Below are 17,964 nucleotides of genomic sequence, written 5' to 3'. Positions count from 1 at the left end.
CTTTAAAAATGTTTGTTAAATGGATATATGGATGGCATTGTAACACCACATATCTTCTGATATCTGTGCTATCCTGGTTTGTTCAGTGGGCTCTGACATTAACTCATCATCTTTAGACTGAATTTGTAGGACCAGAGACACTAAATTGGCATCCTGTCTGCTGAACAAGTCTCTAATTCTAAATGCTGCCTGTAGCTTAAAAGCAAACTTGTTTGAGTAGATACGCACACTCTCCTGCCCTGCACTGCTACCTTGGACACATGTGAGAAAGGATGTGGACATCTGCTTTGAGGCCAGTGTTCGCTGCCACCGTGTATCTTCCCTTAATGGGGCTGTAAGCCTATTGTGACTTTTAGGCAAGGGATCTGCCTAAGCCTCATGTGGCGGTTTCTGCCCCAGCCTGTTCCAGCAGAACAGCAGCATCACTGAGCTCCTGTAATCCTCACAGCAACTTTTTGAGGGAAGTTCTGTTATTTTACTGATGAGAAAATACACAGAGATTAAGTAACTTCCCCAGCATGCACAGTGAGAGAGTCCAAACACCAGGGTTTTCTCCTCAAGCCCCAGCCTTGCCTCTTATTTGCTCATACTTACTTTTTCTGGTTATAAACAGTTCTCTCAGATAAAACCAGCTCTTTAAGCTGACGAATGGAAAACAGTTGACATGAAGACATACCTGTGAAAGTGCTCGGCCTTTCCCTTAATTATTTTCCAGAGAGGTGGTCCTCAAACGCTCAGCAATAATAAATGATGGGCTAATTCATTTATGTCCCACTTCAATCTGAAAAGCAGTTGGAATACATATACTCATAGGATAAAAAAGCAGGAATTGAAAAACAACATGAAAGGAAAAGGAAAACAAAGGCCTGGAGGATGAACTGACACAGAAATGCGTGTCCAGTCATCACACACTTAGTGCTGGGCTTCCCCATGGGCAAAGGAGAAAGGGGAACACAGCATCAGTTAGTTACAGCATTTACGTTAAAGTATCTGAAGGTACAGAACAAGCCGGTTGCTCTGAGGAAGTGCAGCTTTTCCTGATACGGAGGTCTGAAGGAAGCTTCTCCCATGGGTCTTTAGAAATAAGACGCAGAATGATAGGGGCGATGGTTTGGCTTCTCTCTCTTCAGGCTTTTGCACTTGCTTCCCATTGGAATTCGTCTCTCAGCTGGCTCTCAGCTGTTAAGGAGCTGCTTGCCAAATGCTATGTTTTGGTCAAAGATTAAAGAAAAGAGATCGGAGAAGCTGAACTGAGCGTGTATCCACCATCCAACAGATACTACAAATTTGCTTTGAAACTTATGTGCTGAGATGTTTGCCTCAGGATTACAAAATCCCATAAAAATCTTGCCTGGATATTATAACTTGGAACCTTCCCAAAGTGCCCAGAGCAGTATTTTGTTCCTAGACCATTCGGTGACATGGTTTTACTGCAATAAATACATCATCAGAATGCTCGAGCAGGTTTTCTTGTCGCTGCAGAGTAACTGCTTCCCAGAATCTTCCTTTTGTGTTCCCCTCTGCTGTGAAGTAGAGGGCATGTGGCTTCATGCACAGCTGTGACATTTTAAAACCTCTTTCCAAAGGGTGGATGTTGCCTTGAGAACTATGTCCTGTTTGGTGGGAAGGAGCCTTTTATGTTTTCATATAATCATTTCTTCGGCAAAAGTATGTTCATAGAAACTGACCTCACAGCTTGTTTTTTAAAAATGGCTTTTGGCTGCTGGTTTTTTTTTTTCTCTCCTCCCATGTCAGCTGCTGGAAAGTTAAATCAGCATTTGATAGAAACTGTAGTTTGATATGTAGTAGGTCTGGGTTGTCATAATCTTGATTAGCATCAACAGACATTTACTAGGAACGCTTGAGTGAGGGGCAGGCCTGGGCACCCTGGGTGTGAGCCCTAGTTCCACCGCTTCCTGTGGGACATTGGGCAAGTTGTTTCGCCACTGTAAGTCACGCTTTCTTCCTCTGTAAAATGGAATTCACCTTTATGTCCCAGGATGACGAAGAGTAAAGGAGATGATCTGTATAAAAGGCCTACGCAGTACCCAGCACACAGTAGTCCCTGTTCTGTTCTGTGATTATGTGGGTGATGATGATGACAGCTGACACTTAAATAACACTGTTAATGTTCTGTTCTAACTGGTTATAGCTGTTAACTTACTGAATCCTCCGACAGGCCTATAAAGTAGGTGCTATTATTATCCCCATTTTATAGATGAAGAAACAGAGAGGTTAAGTGAGTTGGCCCAAAGTCTTACAGCCAAGTTGCTCAGCCAGGACTAGACTGAGGCAATCTGGCCCCAAGTTCATGCCCTTAATCACCAGACTATATTGCTTCTCATATATACCCTGCCTCTCATTACGCAGTATAACCTCAAGTTATCAATCTGGCCTTTTCGGGGGAAAACATGTGAAATAGTCTTTGTCTGTGAAATCTCTTATCCAGTGTTTGGGCAAGAATTAGGAGAGAAATTGAGGTTTGTAATAGGCAGTTTTCCATTTGGGTCTAGACATCAAGTCTCATCCACAGCTTAACTACCCTACCTTCCCCAAAGGTAAGACCCATCCATCCTTTGCTAAGTTCAGAAGTGGGTTTCTAAGTTGTTCCTTAGCTTTTACAGAAGATCACAGAGTACCCAGAGCAGAAGATGATGCTCAGAATTTTAGTTACTTAAAAAGCTGGGCAAACATACATATATTCTTAAGGAAAGGTGGAAAGAGTCTTCCTGGATGAATGGAAAGGAAAGGTGATCCTGTCTTCATAAGGAACCAGAAAACAGCCATAATGTGTGTGGGTTTCATTAAAATAAATTATTTCAGATCATTTATTGTAGAAATGAATATATAGGAACCACAAGTTAAGTAATTTAGAGCCCAAATGAATCCACAAATCTACAAAAATATATACTTATGGTATAAACTATGGCCTCTTTATAATTGGTCAATAATTTATAGTTTGCAAGAGGAAGAAAGCTTCAAAATACACAGGGTTTAGAGCCAGAGACCCTTGGGCTTCATTTCCCCCTCCTGCTTCCTCCCTGTGAGATGTTCGGCAACTTGTTTCGCTGCCAGCCTTCAGGGTCCCGGCCTGTCAAGTGGGGATAATAGTATCTGCCCTCAGAGCTGCTGTGGGGATTCGGTCAGGTAACATACGCAGAGTGCTTGGCATGCAATGCAGTAAATGAGCCGTCATCATCCTAGGCTTCGAGGGGAAAGCCCTAAATCTACCTTATGAGACAAACTATTTTAGTAGAAATATCTGCAAGACCCAAGAAACAAGAAAGTAAACATGGAATGATGGCATTTATGGCTTTGAGAGTGGTGCAGGGACTGAGTTTGGGGATAAGGGACCCTTCCTGGTACTCCCTGCCTCTCCTAGTTTCCCTCATCCACGTTTCCCAGGCAGGTACAGAGACCAGAAGGAAAACATACAAAGGAGACCAGCGTGAAATACACTCTGGTGCAACCAGGCCTTGGCTCCCAGAATCAGGAAAGGGTAGCTTACTTACTATCCAGTGGCCAGGTAGGTGAACAGCTGTGGAAGCCCCAAACCCTAATCACTGCTCAAAGAGTGAGCATGCCAGGTTGCAGGGTTACTTAAGATGAAAATAACATAAACAGGTAATGTCTTGTTTTGATTAAATTATTGCATATGAAAGACCCACTGGAGAGGCCGCAGTGTGTGGTAATTAAAGTATCCTTAGAAAAAATGGCATAGTAAGAAATTGGAGGACTTGTAAATACATAGGATTTTTTTTTTAGTGGAGATACTGAGGATTGAACCTAGGACCTCATGCATGCCAAGCATGCACTCTACCACTGAGCTATACCCACACCCATAAGATATTTTTTAAATTGTAAAAGTAGCCTTTATTTAAATAATTATAGGAAGTTTGAAAAATACAAGAAAACACTAAGGAAAAGTAAAAACATTCATTACCCCACTATCCAGTGTAACCACTATTCACATTTTGAAATGACCTTCCAGTCTTCCCTGCACCCCCCATGCTTTACATATATTTTTCATATCAATCATCTTGTACACATTGTGTTATGATTTACTGTTTTCATAAAATATGTTTTATGAAATCAAATACTTTTGCAACATCACTCTTAATATCTTTATGGTATTTTACAATATTTTGTTCAGTCAGTCTCCCTGCTGTTGGATATGGCTTGTTCCCAAATTTTGGCTGTCATTAAAAAATGATTTACTGTAGCTACACTTTATTCCCAGATTTCACTGTAAATTCATAGGAGTGGATATGAATACACTATGTTGTTGGGAGATACTTGGGGTGGGACAGTTAGAGAGTAACTGGCCAGTGTTTTAGAAAGCAGCTCTCTGGGTTCAGGGGTGGCTCTCTTCCCTCTAATGGGCTGAAGCAGCCCCCAGCTGTGAAAGGTGGGTGTTAGGGAGAGGGAAGGGGGGAAAGGAGAGGGCACATAGGAATTTCTCACCAGCTAAGTCTTTTTAAAGTTCAGCTGGGCATGACTTTTCTGTAATTACTTCCGCCAGTGTATGTGAAAGCATCCAGTGATAAGCAGTAAACATGCTTGGTAATTGACAGATGTTGGCACCGACAGGTGGTGGATAGTGGAGACTAAGAATCATCTATTTCCATACCTTTATTTGCTTAATAGTTTTGAAATTAAAATGAAACTATATATAGTGCTGAAATACAATACTTTCTTGACCTGAATACTGAATATTAGAGTTTCTAAGAATTGTGTAAATGTCTGAGCATGTATTTCCTTAAATAGTTGTGTGTGTCTCGAGCATTGTTAGTGAAGGTTTAAAAGCTGTAAGTAGTGTAAACAGGACTTGGATGTATGTAAGAACTCTGACAATTGGCAGAAATGCTAAAGAAATACCAATTAGAGAAAAAATCAAATATACCATGAAACTGAACTGAAAGTCTACAGTGCTGCAGATGAACATAGAACATGGGAGAGGAGAATGGCTTGAGATGAGTGAAATGCCTCAGACTGATGGAGGAGAAGTGTTGGGTATGCATAATCAACAAGTTGACAACAGCGGAGGAATGTATCTAAAAACACACGTTGCGCCCAGGAGCCCCGCAAGGCCTCTGATGCTTCCTCAGATCTCTAGCATCTCTCCTATCTGACCAAACACGCCTTTCATAGTCAAAATAATAAGACCGTTTCTTACACCTCTGATCTTTCCAATATCCATTAGCAGGGAGAGCAGTCTTGAATCTGATCGTTGGACCCATTAAGTGTTATCTGAGAAGAATAAGATTGTCATTTGGCTTGACAAAGAAATACGTGAATGAATTTATAAAATGCTGCAGTGTTTAAGATCTGCCAGGCTCCTTTGTGATGCAGGGCAGCGAATGTTCCTGGTTTTCGGTGTTATTGAACCTGTGCCTCTTGTGTTTTTGTAAACGTTTTTGTTTCAGCAAAAAAACAAATCAGCAGCCACTGTCCTTTTGTTATCATTACCCAAAAACCTGAAAAAATTTTTTTAACCCCACTTGCCTTTTAAAAATTTTTTTGAATTTTTGGACTGTCATCATATTAGAGTTCTAAACATACCTTATTCCTGCTTATAATTGATTGTTCATGATCACATAATAATTATTAATAATAAATAGTTTTGTTAGAGTGCCTCCTATGAGGCAGGGGCATTACTAAGTATTTTTCCTATATCATCTCTGATCGTCACAATAATCCTTCCAGCTATAATTATTCCCACATTAGGTATTAGGAAACAGATTCAGAGAGGGTAGGTTACCTGCTCATATCTGGGAAACCGTTGTAGCCACGTTGTGACTCCAGGTTGGTCTGACTCAAAAGCCGTCTACCTCTCATCTTGTTTTGGGGAGACTCGAGCAAAAATAGACCTGATAATGGAACAGACAATTGTGTGAAACCTTGTGGGGAAAAAAAAACCCCAGACTCTTCCATCTTGGTGAGCTAGACCCTCAAACAGACTTCCATATTTTCCTAATGCTTTATCAGCTTTTTCAATGTTAAATTCACTGTTTCAGACTGCCTCCCCTCCTCCTGCCCCTTTGATCTTCCAGGCCCTCAGTACCGCCTGGAGAAGCAGAGTGAGCCCAATGTCGCCGTGGACCTGGAGAGCACTTTGGAGAGCCAGAGCGCGTGGGAGTTCTGCCTGGTCCGCGAGAACAGTACGTTGGCCTCCTCGCTCCATGCTTGCTTTGTCCGTTGCAGCTTGCTTAGAAGTCCTGTGTTTGGGAACACTCACTGGTCTGCCTCCCGAGACACATTTGAAGTGACTCTTTTGGCACGAAGGCTGAGATCTGCCTTGGAAAACGGTGTATCCCAAAGTGAAATGATTGATTTCACCATTTTTGGTAAAGCGCCTGTATCCTGTTTAGCACTCTGTGATTAATATTTATCTGTTAAACTGTAGCTTCCTATCTTAGGAACAGTCCTGAAAACAGCTTAGAAATATGAGGCCTTTTCTGTGGCAAAGGCTATTTTGTATATAAAGCAACTGGCCCTGTCAGTATCACTGTTCAGTCATCAAGTTTTAGAAAATTCCAACCATTTTCGTAATCTTAGCAGGAGGCAGGATAGTGGCTCCTAGTGCTGTGTAGAAGGCCTCTTTAAAACTTCAGTTAATTCCTTTCATTCTCTCTCTAGAGCTTCTTTCTTGTGAATTTTGGCCATTCCTCTCCTCTGTACCCCCATTGACTTAAGGGGCAAGTGACATGTGAAAACTGTGATCGTAATAGCCAGCTCACCATCATTCCTCACCATCAGGGCCTTTACACAGGCTGTTTGTTCTGTGTAGAACACTTTCCGTCACTCTGGTTAGCTTTCTCATCCTTCTTCTCAGTTTAAACGTCACCTTGATGGAGGCCATCTGTGGTCTGCCTGTCCCCCCACTGCCTAAACCTGGTCTGTCCCTCATTTGGGTTCCCTCTTATATACCATCATAGAGCATGCTACTTTTTCTTTATTGCATGTATTTCTGTTTATAATTATTTATTTTTCTCAATGATGATTTGATGTCTCTCTCTCTCCCACTAGATTATCAAGTCTTTGAGGGTGTCCCTGACCCATACCATTAATTCAGCAAATATTCACTCATTGCCCACTATAGGTTATGCCCTGCATATAGGAACTCTCCAGTGGATTCCGTTTCAAAATGTTCACTCCTTGTTATATGAATAAGATAAAATGTTATATATTAGGGTCTTGGTATATATTTTTGATATGTAACACTTATACATGTAAAAAAAATTTTGGATAACAAAGCATCTATAGTGAAAACTTTTAGCCTCTCTTCTCTCCCCTAATTCATCTCCCAGAGACAACAGTCGTTCTCAGTTTCTTTGGTATCTTTTCAGGAATCATCTAAGCATATGCAGGCATATTCTGTATATGTACATGAATATACTCACACATAGACATATGTATATACACATATACATGCACACAAACATATTCCCCCCTTTTAAAAACAAATGATAGCAAACTATCATCAGTGTTCTGCATTTTTCTTTTATCATTTTAACAACATGTCACATAGAGATTATTACATATTCCACATTAATCCATGTGTTATTCCACATATAAGTGTACCTCTTTCTTTTTTAACTGCTGCATAGTATTCCACAGTATACTGTGATTGAATATTGTGTTTTGGGTTTGTTTTGGGGTTTGTTTGTTTTTTTAAGATGAGGCCAACTTTCTTATACAAGGAAAGAGAAGCTATGAAAATTAGTGGATAAAGCTTCAAAATCTTAAGTTCTCACTCCTAAGTATGAGCACAGTCTTAATTAGGTTGTGCAACCTCTGGGAGCCTCAGCATCCCGATCTCAAAGGATTTGCAAGGCGCTTTCAATACTTGCCTTTGAGTCAAAATCACTTTGTTAGTGAAAAAAGCCCATACCAGCATTTACAAAGTGTGCCAGGCAGTCAGTGATTTGGGATCAATAGAATATTATAACTAGTCTTTGTAAAATTGAAATAAATTATAAAAATAAATATTTTTATAGAGAAGGTTTTTTTAATTTTTTAGTAGGAATTTCAGTCAAACCAATTATTGTTCTCCAATTGCTACCTATTAAGAAGTTGGATTGAGACAAAGAAAAATATTTCAAAACTAGAATTTTTTTTACTTCTGTTGGTATATTTGATCAGGACAGGCTTGCTATTCTTAAAGCCATTTTAGACGTGAACTAAATTATAAGCATCTATTATTCAGTGTTTAAGAGAATACGCTATCAAGCCAGGCTGCCTCAGTTCACATTCCGGCCCTGCCACTTACTGGCTGTGTGACCTTGGACAATTTACTTAACCTCTCATTTGCCTTCATAAGGTTGATAGGATTCAGTGAGTTTTAATCATAAAGCTCTTAGAATAGTGCCTGGCACATAATAAACACTCAACATTTATAAACTGTAATTAATAAATAGTGAGAGAGCAGCATTCTGTGGCTCATGGAGCAGATGAGACAGGGTTGTAGGGGTCCGGAGTAAGAAAATAGTCAGGGCCCTTGAGGAGGTATGTGATGGGAGAGGGAGTGAGAGAGAATGGAGGGGAAAGGAGAGTCAGGGCCAGGGCAAATCTGTAAGTCTTGGTCATAGGACCAGAGAACTTGCAAGCAGAATACTTTCCAGCAAATGTGCTTTGGTGTCCCAGAAGAGATGTGTACCTCATAAGTAAAACCATTTGATGGAGAACACTGCTGTAAGAGTGAATATAAGCCTTCCAGTTTTTCTTCCACAGAGTGGCAGGGCATATCTTTTTTTTACCAGCTACATCAGAAGATTTTTTTTTTTATTCAGGCCTTCTGTTGTAAGTCACCATGCTAAACATTTTCCTCTCCCTCATAATTTTCCCAACCACCTTACAAGATACTATTTTGATTGTGGAGAGAGGTTCCTTGCCCCAAGTCAGTAAGTGACAGGACCAGAATTCTAAGTCAGCTATGTGATTTTAAAGCCCACCCTGAGATTATTGATTTAAAAAAAAAAACCCTAACTTTTCAGTCCTAAGAAGGGTGATAACAATTGTCTTTATACACTATGAGAGAGAAGCTTGCAAATGAGGCTAGTATGACAAGAGTTTCTGCGCAGGGACTGAGATGTAATATTTGTGCTTGAATCTTGGCCTAAATAAGAAAATGACAAGCCAAAGTCCTTGAGCTCTCCAGTTTGGATTCTTGTCTGATAATCTACCACATCCTTCAACCAACCATCTGCTAGAAGCTGGAATCTGACCAGAGGAAACACGAGCACATTATGGAGAGGATTAGAAGACTTCCATTCTTGTCCGAGCATCTGTATAAACCCTGGCACCAAACTGAACCTCAGTTGCCTTTTCTGCCAGATGTTACCAGTAACCTTTTCCCTTATCCACTGATTATATGTGGGTAGCCCATCCCGGCCCTTAGAAGAAAGATGCAGCATGAACCAACCTACTGTTTCCACAGCTTTAAGCGAGAAACTTGGGAATTTCCCATTGTCGGGGCTAAAATAAGCCTGAAATTAAATCGGCTTTATGGAGTACCAAAAAGTGTCAGACACTGTGTCTTTCCTATTTAGTCACCCACTAGTCTGCCCGCATCATCTTTCACATAGTGCTTAAAGCCCCGTCTTTAGAATGAGACAGACCTCAGGTGAGCCACGGCAGCCTCTGACATTGGACAGATCACGTCACCTGTCTGAGCCTGTTTCCTGTGTCAGTGGAGGTGGTTGAATCTACTTCACAAGGTTTTTGTGGGGATTAAATGAGATAGAGATGCTGTTGTTATTAGGCTAGTGTGGTCATAATCCTTATTTTATAGTAGAAGAAATTGAGTCTCTAAGGGGGTGATTTGCTCATGGTCACATAGATAATAATTGGGGGGCCTAGAAAATATGTCTTCTGTCCATTCAGTCTAGTGAAAGAACGGAATCTATTTTTATTTCGTAAATAGAAGTTGCTATAGAAAGAGGATTCAGCTGTTCTTTAAACATCAGTTCTACTTCCTTTGATCTCCTTTCTTTTTCAAGGAGACCTTCCATTATTTCAGTACCTCATTGAAATGTCCTTAATTTAAGGCTATAGTGAGGAAGAACTTCAACATGAGATGGGCAGCCACCCAGAGAAGTGGACTGTGGCAAGGGGGCATGTCTCTGGGTCTCAGTCTGTGGGAGCCCTCTTTCACATCCTTTAGTTTCCCCTTGAAGACCCAGGAGAGGAGGCAACTCCTTCTAAAGCTCCCCAGACCACCTGGCTGTCGTTCCCTGGGCTCAGGTAGCGTCCTTCTCCCTACCCTCTCTGATCACTCACTGATTCTACTAGATGTATTTGCCCTCTTCCACACTGAACTGTGACCCAACCCCACCCACTAAGGGCAGCGATTGGGTCTGAATCCCCCCTACCTCCCAGTACCTGTGGCCAGATGTGGCTCCTTCCCCTGGAGGGAGTGAGCCTCCTGAATCCCTGCGTCCCCAGCCTTCTCACTAGGGCTTCGAGGGGCTAGTATGTGATGGCTTTTAGACAGAACTTGGGTTTGGAGTGAGCATCTTTATGTATAAGGGTTTCTCGTAGTGGTACTTGGGATTCCCCCGACCCTCAGCACCACCATCAATATTATTAAATAAACAAGCAACCATAGACAGTGGATGACTCGTATCCTGGTGTGTTTCCAGCTCCTCTTTTTGTGCTTATTCATGGTGGGCTGATCCCTCCTCCCGTGTGTGCTCTGTGCCAGCCCTGGAGACTCCCTGCTGGCTCTCCTTGGCTTCTGGAGGTTTTGCCTTCTTCATTTACAAATTAGTAATCTCTCCAGTTTCTATCGTGTGACTTAAGTACCAGGGCTTTAAGCCTCTTTTATTATACCCCAAAAGCAGTCTTCAAATGCAGAAGAAAATGTGATCGTGCAAGGAAACTATTTACAAATGGATATGACTTGCAGTGTTCGTGGTATATATTTTAGGTTGAATTACTGCTGAAAGCCAGTTACGTGTCTGGCTTTGGTGGGGGAAGAGGGTTCACTGTAAGGAATTTTCTATGTGGGTGAGAGTTTTTCTTCAAGTAGATACTGGATAATAGCTCCCTGCTTGCTGCATGCTAACAGAATTTAAATGGAACAGAAACATTATCCCTGATGCCAGAATACCTGTGTGTCTCCTTTTGCAGTTGCAGCCTGGTTCATGTGGGCTGGTTGGCAGTGTAGCGTGTATATTGTAGGAGAGAAAGGCAGGATGTTTGGAGCCACAGTGTGACCTTGGGCAAGTCCTTCTCTGAGCTTCACTTCCCCATCTGTAAAATGTGATGGGAATCCCTACCCTGTAGGGCTATTAGTGATGATTAAATGAGATTGTATGCGTTAAATTCACATAGTAAAGTACACCGCCTGATGCGCCTGCTGGCCACGCCCATGACACACAGACGCAAGGCCAATGCCTATGCCCACATACCACGGCTAGCCTGCGCTTGTGTGTGGTGGCCTTTCATCTCCCTGTTATTCCTCTTTTCCCTCTAGCCTCTTCGATTTCCCACAGGCTGCTCTGGGCAATGGCCAACACAGCCAGGGGTAGGTGGTATCTAGGGCGAAAAACAGTGCTGATCAGTACTGGTTGCAAACTTGTGCCCTGTCCACACTACTTCTTCAGTAACGAGTGTCTGCATTGTGCCATGTGGGCTGAAAAATTCCACATGAATTGCATTTTTCACTCTCCCCCTGTCTTGAAAGTTCCCCCCTTTTCATTTTATCATTAGGTAGTAATTAGTATTCAAGGGAAATTGGTCTTAATATATTAAAATTGGTTAAGTGCATTTAGACCTGTACCACAGCCAATGTCTTATTGGAAAATGTAATTGGGGACTCTGTGTATGTAATTAATTGAATTACAATTAAGAACTTTCATTAAGCGATACACTGGTACATTAGAGCAGTAAGGAAACATGTTTGATGAGCCACAAACCCTGTATGAGCTCTAAGTGAGGGCACGGGGATTTGCATCCCTCTGGTAGGCTCCTGGCCCTGGAATCCACCCTGCAGCCCCTGACTAATGGTTTGGTAATGCATCAGGTGACATTTCTGCAGTGACTCCCCTGATGGGAGGTGGGGGTCTCCCAGCATGTGTGCCCTCATTCTCTGACTCAGGTCAGGGAGAGAGATGCCTCAGTGTTGATCAGATGTTACAGTTCTTAGATATTTTGTCATGTAAATTGTCCAAAATGCCCAGGCTCTTTGGAAGATTCCATTACTTTTCCTGTGTTTTGAATAGGGGCCAAGACTCAGTGGAGGAAGAGAAAGTGATGGGAATTCTGTTATCAACCTAACTTCCAAGCAAACCCTTAATGAGCCAGTGGTCCAGACCCTTGAATGATCATCCTGTAAAGGCTTTACTCTGGGCACATATTTGTTCATTCATCCCCCAAACATTGATGGCTCCTCCTCTGGGCCAGCCACTGTGCTGGGGCAGTAGAAAGGACACACAGCCCCCACATCACAGAGCTCACAGTTGTGATAAGTGCCGTGAAGGGTATAAAAGAGTATATAGCAGGGGCCTGGAGCTGATGAGAATAGGAGAAAGCTTCCTTGAGGAAGAATGAAGAGGAATTAATCAGATAATGAGTAAGAGGAATATTCCAGGCCAAGGGACTTACTCGTCCAAAGGCCTTAAGAAGGAGCTTGGTATATTTGGGAATGAACGAATGAATGGAGTGGAATGAAGTGAGCAAAGGAGAGAGCACTGAAAGGATGAGACTGAGGGACAAGCAGGAGCTTGAATGCAAAGCCTAAACCTCCCCCCACACCCCCAAGCCCCTGCCTCCATAATCTGCTCTTTTTAGAAATTCTGCAAACCTGAAATCGTTTCTTTCTGATCACCTCATAAAACAGGATTACCCTGATTTATTGGAGGTCTGAAATCTCCCTGTGGAAAGGCTCTGACTCCAAGAGTTTAATCAATTAGACACTGACAGCAAGGATCTCTAACCTGGCTGTAGCACTGCCGACTCAGTGAAGGGTCTGTCCTGCCGTGTGATCCTGGTGGCTTTGAAGAGATTACTGCAGGGGGCATGCAAGTGCGCATGTGTGCCTTGTAGTATATCACCTATTGATTATTTTTTAGAGACCAGCAAAAATGACTAGTAGCTGAAGGGAAGTGTTTAATAGAATTGAAGTTTGGGGCTTATGAGGCTTTGGGGACTTAAAAGGCCTCTGGAAAAAAAATGTGGTGGATGTAGAAAGATAAAGGCGAGGTTTTCACCATGACTCACTCACGCATCTCACTTTGAGTCTTATAGAAGGAGTAGAGAGAGTTCGGTTTTACCCTGATTGTTTGTTTTGGCAAAGCCAGGCATGATTGTGTTCTCCTTAGATATGTTGTGGACCATGGATTTGTCCCAGCCCATCTAAGGAACATTTTTACTCAAGGGGTTGTGTGACGGTTCAGGGCACAGTTTTGGAATTATACCTGGGTTTATTTCCTAATTCCAGCCTATGTTAGTTGTATGGCTGTATGTGCAGGATGACATTGTGAGCCTTAATTTTCTTGCCTGTAGAAAGAGGATAATACTATGCAACATAAAAGAACATTGAGAAAATTAAATGAGATGATGTGTTTAAGGTGCTGAGCATAATGTCTGGCATATAGTGAGCACTGAGTGTTAACTGCCATTGTAGTTGCTGTCGAGGCAGGATCCCTGTCTGGTAGAGGAAAACTAGGAATGGGGTATTAGGCTCTAGGAACCGACGTAAATACAAGGGATGGTGTGCACTCTCAGGTACTGTTATGGTTAACCTGCGTTTCATCAACCTCATTCGTGCCACCAGCAGCATCTGTAGAATGTCTGCTGTGTGCTCTGTAGGATGGAATGTTCCTGCCTTCAAGGAGCTCATGGTCCAGAAGGGGATATAGATGCTTATCGTGCAGGACACTTATCATGAGAGCCTTCAGCAAAAGGCGGCAGGGTTTCAGGAAAGGGATTAGGGAAGACTGGACCTTGGCCTGGACCTTGAGGTGTATAAATTTTAAAGAGTGGAAAGGACATTCTGGCCAGATGCTATAACCTGAACAAAATCCATTTTAGCTGAAACAGGCATTATTCTATGTGGGGAGTAGCAGTAAGGCTTCAAGATAGAATGGGCCAGAAGATGGTCTGTTTACTCTACATTCAGTTATTTGCACAGCAGTATTTTACTGTACACCAGGTCCTGAGATGGGTGGTGCTGTCTTTGAAGACTTCTCCCCGACCACCACCCACCACTTTATTTTCCACTACTCCCCTTCACAGATTCTTCACACCAGCTAGATGCAAACACTTGCTGTTCCCTATGTAATATATGCTCGCACTTTGTGGACTCCACGTTTTTCCCATATTTATTCCCCCTGTGGATGGCCTATCCCCTTCCATCATCTGGGAATCCTGCCATCCTCCCATGTTCCCAAAGCCACCAGCACAGCTTCGGTCATATGATGGGTGCTGGGAGACTATTTACGGACTTGGAGGAGATGTCGCAACACAAACTACGGAGAGTTGACGTGGGAGTTGAGAGGGTAACAAAGGCCACCAGACTTCTGATTGAGTCCTAGAGTTGGTGTAGATCTTTCTGGAGAAGGAAGATAGAAGTTACTTTAACTTATAACTAGACTAGAGCCTTTCTGACATGGCCTAAGGTTCACTGAACCATAGAATGGAGTTTGAAGTCCTATGTAGTTTGTATCTATGAATACAAGGCCAATAGTGTACAATGAGTTCTAAGACTAAAAACTAAGAGATTTTAAAATATTTATGAATGTATTAAAAACAGTAGTAAATCCATTATATGTTAACATAAATAACATTTTTATTAGACATTTTAAAAATAAAATTAAAATATTTTCTTTTAAAAATTTAATGGTCAGAGTGGCTCTGTTTTGGTTTGGGTTTTTATTTCTTTCTCTGAAAAGCATTTGTTTTTGTTCCATCAGGAAGATAAATTATTGACTTATCACCTAAACCAGTGGGCACTGTTTTATATTCTTGCAGATTTCTATAATGTTTGGCTTTATAGAATATACTTTTTTTAATTGAAGTATAGTCAGTTACAATGTGTCAGTTTCTGATGTACAGGATAATGTCCCAGTCATGCATATATATACATATATTCATTTTTATATTCTTTTTCATTAAAGGTTATTACAAGATATTGAATATAGTTTCCTATGCTATACAGAAGAAATTTGCTTTTTATCTGTTTTTATATTTAGTGGTTAACATTTGTAAATCTCAAACTCCCAAATTTCTCCCTTCCCACCCCCTTTCCCCAGTAACCAAAAGATTGTTTATTATGTCTGTGAGTCTGTTTCTTTCATAGATGAGTTCATTAGTGTCCTCTTTTTTTTCTTTTTTTAAGATTCCCCATATGAGTGATATCATATGGTATTTTTCTTTCTCTTTCTGCCTTACACTTTGATTTTCATATCTATTTCTGCATTCATTCTGTTACAGTAAATTGTTTTGGTTGAAGTATATGAAGAAAATTCGACTAACACAGATATGTTGTTGGAATAAGGGGGAGTATTCCAGTGGCCTTTTCAGATAATACTGGGTATTAATTTTCGTTGCTATACCAAAACTCAAGTGGAATCGTTTCTTAAAGGTTGACTGCAGCGTGGAATCAGGAACACATCAGTGAGCTCTGTATTACTTTGTGCTCTTGTAAGATAATAGACATGAAAAGGGCAAATAATGTCTTACTGTTATTATTATGAGAACAGTGTTGAGGTTATGGGACCCGCCTCCCCCCACACACACACCTGGGAGTCCTGAGCTGCACTTTGAGAACCACTAACGTAGAGTTTCTAGTTACCCACCCAGACCCTGTCCTTGCTGCTTCTCGTGGGAATGTGGTGAGATGGGCTCTGGAATCAGTGGATCTGTCCCAGCTCTGCCTCTTCCCAACAGTGGAATCTTGGGCAAGGTTTTGATCAGTCATTGACCCTTGGTGTCAGAGTTAGGATTTGAATCTACATCTCTGAACTCAGTTTTCCAGCTTCTTTCCAGTGTTGTTAAGCCTCAAGGCCACATCCCAGCCCTTGGCTCTCTCTCAGTACCTCCTCTTTCGTGGCTGCAGGCCATGTACTCCACCTGCCTCCTCCTTTACTTCCTCTGCCCTTCCCTCTGCCCCCTCCCACCCTGGCCTGGTTTTGCCATTAAGACGGGTGCCATTCCTTGTTTCCTTTTTCCTGATTCCTTACTCCAGACAGCTAAGTTCCTGCCTTTCTTGGATTTCCTGCTTGTCCCTCAAACTTTCCCATGTCAGGAATGTGCTCTCTGGCATCCTTCCAGAGCCTGTTGTCAGTCCACCAGTGAGCTCTGGTGCTCAAGTCACTTTTAGGCCCCTCCCCAAAACTTGATCTATCACAATACATCTTTGAGTTATTGCAGCTCGAGCGTTTTGACACGATACATTATGGTAATCCATGGCACATAGAGACATTAACACTCCCGACTTTGACAAAATACATTGTGAAGTCTTTGAAGGCACCATTACAATTTATCTTGTCATTCACGAGGAGACCCAGTTCAGCATTAATGTAGATGAACACAGTGTGGCTTTTGTTTCATTTAATTGCTTGTGACCTTTTTAATTGCTAATTTAACAAAATATCAAAGGGTTATATTTCAATTAAATTAACAGTTTGAGGAGTGGGAGTTTTTTTTAATATGTTTATTTTTTAAGACATTCTGGTTCTGTTTTTTACTTTGAGTAGATAAAAATGTCTGCTCTTAACAGAAGTGGTTTATTAATGTGAAGTTGATAGTACAGTAGTAATTTTAATATACAAATGATGCAGTGCCAAGCATCTGTCATATATGATTGGGTTCACCCCTTTCCAGAAGGATACAAGCAGTAAAGGTGTACATGCAAAGTCAGAACTTTTCTGGTCCAAAAAAATGCTTTTGGTATAATGCTCTCCTTCAGATTGTGTCATTAGATGAAGTGTCTGTTGCATGCATCATTTATTGGGCACTTCTCCCTGCCTTATACTTTTTTCTTTGTGTTCTGTAGTGTATTTATAAGCTCCTGAGATCAGGAACCCTGCCTTATCCTCAGCAGTGTGCCTTCACAGTCTAGCCTACTGCAGGCATGGGGAGAGTAGCTTGCAGGTTGGATAGCTGACTGATCTGTACACACAAACACGCTCCCCTCTGAGCACAGGCACTCCTGAGCCTACTTTGAGAAATGGCACTGGAACTCCAAGACCAGAAGTTGTTCCCCATTCAGCAGATAAGCTGCTTTGGGATTAGCTGCATGTATCCAAGGTGAGCGCAGGACTGCTCCCTCCTTCTCTGCTCCCCCAGGTGCTGTTGCCCTTCTGGTCATAAAAGTAAACACACCTCATGTCAGCCGGGGCAAGGCTCAGAACTCACCCAAGTATCAGGGGGACTTAAATCCTCAAATGGAATATGAATTTACACTGTCAGAGAGTAGAAGGTCAATACAAGAAGCATTAGTGTGTTGAGCCAGCTCCAGCTATATAAGTCTTGAGCAAAATTGATATGAGGAAATTGACAAGCCTTGCTGGTTATTCCATAGCTTTAAGACCTCTACTAAAATCCTATCATCTCATCTGCCCATTATTAACATTTCAGCAAAATATAAAGTTTTCATTAATCTCTCACAGCAAATTTAGGAGTGAAAACTGGCACTTGTTTGAGCTTTTAGGACTACATTAGCTGGTGTATTAAACAAAATATGTCATTCTTCAGTAGCTTCTATAAGAAGCTAAATCAATTTCCAGCCATATTTATGCACCACTTTATCTAAAAGCATCTGAATTATCATTTACAGCGAAGATGCTTTATTAGCAGCTGGCATTGGAATTACTCAGTAAAAAATTATATATGTCACGTTATAGTAATTTTTAAATTGGTTTTAATCCAACATCATAAAATGTAAAACTCTTAAGTGTGGGGTTTTTTATAATAATTGGCATTTTAGCATAATGAGCTGTTACCTCTTTCAAAATC

At 41.5% G+C, this 17,964-nt stretch overlaps 1 protein-coding gene across 8 annotated transcripts in view; it reads left to right on the top strand.

Annotated features, from left to right (window-relative positions):
* MAPKAP1 (MAPK associated protein 1) overlaps nucleotides 1-17,964 on the top strand; it is a 208,856-nt gene that overhangs the window by 148,410 nt on the left and 42,482 nt on the right. For 7 of the 8 annotated variants that reach the window (XM_032478440.1, XM_032478438.1, XM_032478439.1 and 4 more), the window contains one exon: nucleotides 6,054-6,161. The exons of the other annotated variant lie outside the window; for it this stretch is intronic. In XM_032478440.1, coding sequence (XP_032334331.1) covers nucleotides 6,054-6,161 — 108 coding nt within the window. The remainder of the gene's footprint in view (nucleotides 1-6,053; nucleotides 6,162-17,964) is intronic. 8 annotated transcript variants of the gene reach the window in all.

This window comes from Camelus ferus, chromosome 4, assembly GCF_009834535.1.
Source record: "Camelus ferus isolate YT-003-E chromosome 4, BCGSAC_Cfer_1.0, whole genome shotgun sequence".
In the NCBI taxonomy this organism is placed as follows: Eukaryota; Metazoa; Chordata; class Mammalia; order Artiodactyla; family Camelidae; genus Camelus; species Camelus ferus.
The sequence above is the reverse complement of the archived record's forward strand: the minus strand, read 5'-3'. Positions and strand labels throughout refer to the sequence as shown.